The 6,642-nt window shown below is 46.3% G+C and overlaps 1 protein-coding gene across 1 annotated transcript in view; it reads left to right on the top strand.

Annotated features, from left to right (window-relative positions):
• Positions 1–380: 380 nt before the first annotated feature.
• The window catches only part of ABTB1 (ankyrin repeat and BTB domain containing 1), a 37,322-nt gene continuing 31,060 nt past the window's right edge, over positions 381–6,642 (top strand). Inside the window, exons 1-4 of the mRNA XM_019504601.1 lie at positions 381–409; positions 1,129–1,191; positions 2,436–2,491; positions 3,837–3,981. Coding sequence (XP_019360146.1) covers positions 381–409; positions 1,129–1,191; positions 2,436–2,491; positions 3,837–3,981 — 293 coding nt within the window. The remainder of the gene's footprint in view (positions 410–1,128; positions 1,192–2,435; positions 2,492–3,836; positions 3,982–6,642) is intronic.

The raw sequence follows: 6,642 nt of genomic DNA on the forward strand, positions 1-6,642 counted from the left end.
ATGATAATCCCCAGGATTGTTGCACAGTTTGTTATACTCAGTGATTAACAATCCAGTTTTGTTTCATGTTTGACTTACTAGGTTACAGTAGCATCTCCTGTGCAGTAGGTCCTCTCCAGGTACCTGACACAGTGGCCTGTGCTCCAAGAATTTGCTGTGTCCAGTCTAATAAATGGAGGTTAGGAGAACAAGAATAGGAAAGTCAAGTAGAAGTGAGCTCGTGTTACTGCAAGTAGTAACAGGGGTTTTGAGAGGCTCCACTGCCTGCAAATGAGCTTGTGAAGGCTGTACCCTGCTGGAGGGAGTCACGTAAGCAGGTGTGGACAAGGCTAGGAATGCCAGTATAGCAGGGGGAACAAGGAAACAATGTGAAGCTTGAGATGGAGGCAGAGGAGCAGGTTTCTGCAAAGTACTGATGGTCCTTACAAGAAGCTTAAAGTAATTCAGTAGCAGACAGAGGGAGAGTAACATGATCAGAGTAATGGACACAGAAAATGTCTTGAACGTTGTTGTGCAGATGGAAGGGGGCTATGGATGTTGCAGCAGGCTGTAACAGGAGCTTGAATAACAAACTTGTCTGCTGAGTGGAAAGAAAAGGCTGGTTCTTGGTGAGGAAGAAGCGGCAGGATTTGCTGCAGCCTGGATGTGTGAGGCAAAGGGGAAAGAGGCTTCAGCTATAACCCTCTGTGATAACACACTTATAACCCTCTGTCACTCATGATAGGGAAGCTGGAAGTGGGCAGGAGAAGGAAGGAATTCTGTTTTAGCCATGGGCAGTCAGTTGCTTACAGATAAGTGCTGGGCTCCAGTGGGTGTGGCAGAATTTGGAGACGCCCATGTAAACCGTCTAGCTTGGTTAGCAGTCTTGGCCCCCCGCCATTCAGTGGGTTCAAGTCCACCAACAGAACCTTGAGTAAGAGCCAGCAACGCTGCGGAGGCAGACCACCCTGCGAGAGCTGCTGTCCTTTCCAGCCATCTCTGCCGGATGCCCAACTAGAAGTTAAAGGTCCTGTAGTGCAATTGCAATGGCTTCTAAATAAGCCCAAAGTTGCATCTTGTAGAATGGAAAATGTGACCTAATGGGAGGCAAGAATGAAGTTATAACTTCATGTTTTTCTTCTCTTCCAGATACCTTCTTGAACAGAGAGACGTGGAAATAAATGTCCGGGATAAATGGGACAGTACACCTCTGTGAGTGTCATGGCCTTGAGTGCTGTTCAGGTAGAGGGGAAGTTGGGAGAGAATGTGCAGGAAACCTCTGGGACGCTGTCTGGTTTGAGTTTGAATACCTTTCTTATCCCAGGTGGACTTTCTGTGTACTAGGTGCCCTCTTATCTAGCCACTGAACTAGCAGTAAAATAACATTTAGGAGAGTGCCAGAAGAATCCCAAGGCAGGTGCTGGGAAGGCTGCCCCCACCTCCAGGAGGGGTATAGTGTACAGCTCAGTGGCGTGGAACAGGAGACAAGGAATCCTGTGTCTCTCTGAGAAGGGTGATGTGAGCTGTGAGGCTCATCCCAAAAGGTGATGTGAGCTGTGAGGCTCATCCCAAAAATGTTCTCAAGATTTTCAGTGTATTTTGAACAAGACTCACTCCCAGACAGCCTTTTTGGGGGTAATTGAAAATCCCTATAAAATGTCCCTTTCTTATGAGAGGCAAGGGCTTTTTTGCGATCTCTTATTGGACCAACTGTGTAGTTGGAAGAGGTGTTGAATACGTTTTTTGGTTATAAAGCACCCTTCAGGTCTGAATAGGAAGCAGACACGAGTTGGATGATCTTGTATAAGGACTTTTCCATATGAGCCAGTTGTACCTATTTGTAATATTTAGCTTTTTCTTCCTGCAGTGGAAAGGTAGGGGATTGTTATAAGGCCTAAAGAATATTTGTGGAGCAACTTGGGATGCTTAAATAAAGAGTTGCTATGGAAGTATTATGGACTTTATTGTGGAAAGAAGCAAATAGGAAAATTTAAATCCATCCTAAATCAGAATTTGGGATGTGGGCTTACCGTACATCTCTGCTTTGTGAGATGGAGGTTAGAGAACTCTTGGTGTGCAGTGAAGGCAGTATGTCTGTAGGAGAAAGGTCTGGAAAGAGGGATAGAAATGCTTAGTTGTACCCAAAATAAACTAGTATAAAATGATGAACTGAGCTGCTGAATAAGGGGTAGGATGCTGCAGTGCACCCTCAGCAGGGCCCAGAAGCATGAGGAACAGAACCTGCTCAGTCTCTTGTAAGTGTGTGGTGTCTACGTTGCTATAACTGTCCCAAAAGGAGCCATTTCCAGCCCCCTACCACTGGAGGGACATGCCTATACAGTGTTGCAGTCTCTGTGGAAGGATAAAAAAGCCTCTTGAGGGACCAGGTTACACTCTTAAAGCAACGAAGATCTCACTGCTTATTTTGGTTCTGACTTTCCTTCTCTCATTAACAGATACTATGCTTGTCTCTGCGGGCATGAGGAGCTTGTACGTTATCTTCTAGCCAATGGTAAGAAAAGGAGATGGGCTTATCCTGCACTTTTTGTGTGTTCATCCCTTTTACAGTTCTTGGCTCACACTCCTCTGTAGCTGCTTACAAAGTCTCTGTCTCTTAACCGGTCTCAACAGATGACAGGTGATGCTCTTGGCTATAGATGGATGGTACACCATTTCAAAGGGGGTGGGGAGCCTTGCTTCTTTGGAATGCACGTCAGTGGGACCAGTGCGACTGTTTTGTCTATCTGCTTCTATGCCGATGTAACTAAACCTGAACTGAATATGCTTAAAATAATGGCAGCTTAGCTATGCTCACAGCTGGTATAAGAATGGACAGACAGAATAGTTGCATCAGTTTAGTATGATCTGCAGTAAAACATAAAACTGATATAACTGTTTTGTCGGTCTATACCCATGATCAAACCTCTGATTGCAAAACTTAGACTGCTGTGGAACTCCATAGTTGCACTGGACCTACTGACAGTGTCCCCCTATCTAAACTACTTGCCTCTAGAAGGAGAGCTTCTTTCTTTGGTCACTCCATGGCATACATGAGCCCAAGGCTGCAGTGATGGCTAACATTAGTTATAGCAATTTGCTAGGATTCAGTGCTAAAATGGATAGTCAGAGCTGCATCTTAGTGAATCACTTAAGTAGAGCTTGATTTCCTGCTTCCTTGTGCTTTTCTCTTGTTTTGGTGGAGTCATGCTCCATAGGCAGGGCTTGAGGATGAACAACAAATGTTTTATTGAAAACAGCCAAGAATGCCCTGTCAGTGTCTGGTTTCTCTGTCAAAGTGACTGTCTTCAGTTCTCAGCTCCAGTATTTTGCAAGGGGCTGTTTGCACCCCTTATTCTGGCAGAGAGACTAGAGCATCTAAACCCTTGGATGTATTTCAGCCAGTGATGTGCTTCTGTACGCTGGAGCAACCACTTGCTTTTTATTGTCTATTTTGGAATCTTATTGGTTCCCTATAAACTTTCTTTTTTAAGCAAAACTTTTGCAGCTCTTTAAAGAAGCACCGCTTGCTTTCTGTATAAGCAAAAACCTGGCCTTGTGACTAATTGCACCATTCATATAGTGTGTTTCTTCCTCCTTGACTCTTTGGGAGACCTGCCAGGGCTGCGGCTCAGAACTTCTTGATATGGGAGGATCTGGTTTAATTAACTTCATGAAGGCTTGAGTTGTGGGAGGTCACACTCAGTGCATATGTGGGTAGGGAAGTTTATTTTAGTGGCTGAATGCCAATTGCCATCAGCTGTAGTTACTTCCTATTATCTAGTTGGGGAGCCACTCTTTTGGGTACTGTGCAGTGTTACCTGTGTCTTATGGTATTTACATTTGTCACTATTTTGCAGGTGCAAAATGTGAAGCTAACACTTTTGATGGTGAGCGTTGCTTGTATGGGGCTTTGAGTGATGCGATCCGCCGGCTCTTGAAGGAGTACAAGCAGATCACGGCCAAGTGCATGAAGAGAGATTACTATGATGTCTTTCTGCAGCGGTAAGGCTATGGGACAGCTCCAGAGGCAATGCATTTCAGGATCCCAGTCTGCATGTCAGCTAGCACTCACTCTTGAGTCTGCTCTTCAGGAGCTGCTTACAGATATGAAAAAACAAAAACCCAGTACTTTAAGCTTTGCGCACCCCCACACTGAACTCGATGCCCAGAAGAGGCATTATGTTAGTTTGACACGGCTTGCTCAACACTAGTATAGGTCGCATGGTTCAGCAGGGCTTTTTGGCCCTTTTATCTAATAGCTGATTGAACTGGCTTTAGATAAAAGTACCAAAAAACCCCGCTGAAATGCATGATCCATACAGATGCTGGGGAGCCAGGTTGAACCAACATGCTTCCTCTTCTGGTAAATCACTGTTTTGTTTTGTGTTTTTTCACATCTGTCAGCAGCCAGGCAGGCTAATCAAGCTCCACCTTGATTTGTTATGTATTCTTTAAAAATAGGCAGATTTGTTTGCACCCCAGGAAACTATTTTCCACATATTATTGAGGGTTTAAACAACAGATGCCCACTTAGGTACTTGCACAAACCTGTGGCCAATGAACATGTAACATGCAAAGCACTTGATTGACAAAACAGTTTTCATCAGCTTGCCAAGAAATGCATCCCCCAACTGAAGGTGACATCAGCTGAATTTGTTTCAGCCTGAAATCTGTGTAGCACTAGGTCTAAGATTTTCAATACTGAGCAGCAGTAATGGGTGCCTTCTTTTTGGGGTGCTCAGCTCGGGGCCCCCTCAAAGAGCCTGACTTTCAGAGCTAGGTGCTCAGCCCTTTCTCAGAAATCTGGTTCCTTTAAGATGTCTTGTGTAAGGCATGGAAAATTGGTGATAGCTTTTTGAAATACTTGACAGAAAGCTGAAAACAATCCCCAACCCCCCATACCCACCCTAACACAGCTTTTTTGAACTTAGAAATAATTCTTTAATGTTTTTACTCAAACTTCCAAAGAATCTAACTCTTGGCCTGAGTAAAGGAAACATGGGAAAATTTTAGGGGTGCACCGATAGAGATTTTTGGGGCTGATACTGCTAGCCAATTTTTAAGGAGGCATATCGGCCAATAGTGATCCAATTTCAGATACCAGCTCAGCAGCTTGGAGAGCTGCATGCAGCTGGTAAGTCTGGTGTGGTGAAAGGGGAGGGAAAGGGTGTTGGGGGGCAGATCAAGGCCCTTGCGGTGAGGGAGGAGTGGGTCAGGGGCTGAGGCAAGTGCTGCCCAGCTGGAGAGGGGTGGGATGGAGTCATGGCTCATCTGGGGGGCGGGGAGTGTCTCCTGCCACTGCGCGCTGCTTGTCTGGGAGCCACTGGTCCAGTGCTCGCCTGCTTGTCCAGCAGCTCCCACCGCTGCTCCCGCCACTTGTCCAGGAGGGCGTGTGCCCCCAGATCTGCATGGGGCATGGTGGGTTGGGGCCAGGGCTGCGCGGAGTTCTTCCTGGCCTGGCCTGCCCCACCCCACACAGATCGGGGGCACACCCCCCATGCCCTCCGGACAAGTGGTGGGAGCAGCAGTGGAAGCCGCTGGACGAGTGGGCGAGCACTGGACCAGTGGCTCCCAGACAAGCAGTGCGCAGCAGCAGGAGCTGCCCCCACCATGCCCCCTGGACGAGCCATGGCTCCATCCCATGCCTGCCTCACCCCAGCTGGGCAGCACTTGGCCCAGCCCTAGCCCAGCTCCTCCCTCATCGTGGGGGTCTTGATCTGCCTCCTCACACCCCTTCCCTCCCCCCTCCCCTTCCATCACACCAGACTTTCCAGCTGCACGCAGCTCTCCAAGCTGACGGGCTGTGGTCCTCACTGCCTATGTGTTGTGCTGTGGCATGCCGTGTACATGCACTGGCATTTATTGGCCAAACTATCACCCACATCAGGCTGATTTCTGATATGATCAATTTTCTTTATATCAGTGTCAATCCGATATTGGACCAATGTATCAGTGCACCTCTAGAAAATTTAGCTTAAAAATTGAAAGCTGCAAAACTCTAAGACCTGAAGAAAACCCCTTTAGATGGACGTGTGCACGTGTGTTTTGTTCACTGTCATTCCACCTTTGCAATCACCCCATCCATGTGGTGCTGTACTTTTTTCCTTCTTTGCTTCAGAGCAAGCAAACTAATGGCATCATTTAGGCCTGATTTAATTTGCTTACTAAAATCGAGAATTACAGAATGCTTAGGGAACTGGGTGGTGTTGGGTTTGACAGCAAGGCTTTATCAGTGTGAGCTTGGGTTGGTGGTATGTAGGAGGAATAGGAAAACTACAGGTGAGTTATGGTAGTTCCTGCAATCAAGTAGTAATTAAATGGAAAAAAATGACTCTGCACTGTCATGCACTCTATATGTCACATTGTACAGAAGAGAGAGAAAATACTGGAGTTTTAAAATCTCTTTATGGCAACATATTATATATCTGCTTGTAAAACCTTCGTTGTCAATGTGTAGAATTCATAATAGCCATAAATGTCTCAAAAGTAACCTAAAACAACTTGATAATCCACCGTGAAACCAAGTTGGTATCTACGAAATCTGGAAATACGTGGCTGTAATTGGAAGTAGAGACTTACCCTCCGTATTATGAAGTGACCGTTTCTAAGGAAGTGAGGTATTGGGGGTGGGGATGCAGGACAGAGGGTCGGATAGCCTGGTTG

The sequence above is a fragment of the Gavialis gangeticus genome, unplaced genomic scaffold (genome assembly GCF_001723915.1).
Source record: "Gavialis gangeticus isolate Ggan-Ray unplaced genomic scaffold, GavGan_comp1, whole genome shotgun sequence".
In the NCBI taxonomy this organism is placed as follows: domain Eukaryota; kingdom Metazoa; phylum Chordata; order Crocodylia; family Gavialidae; genus Gavialis; species Gavialis gangeticus.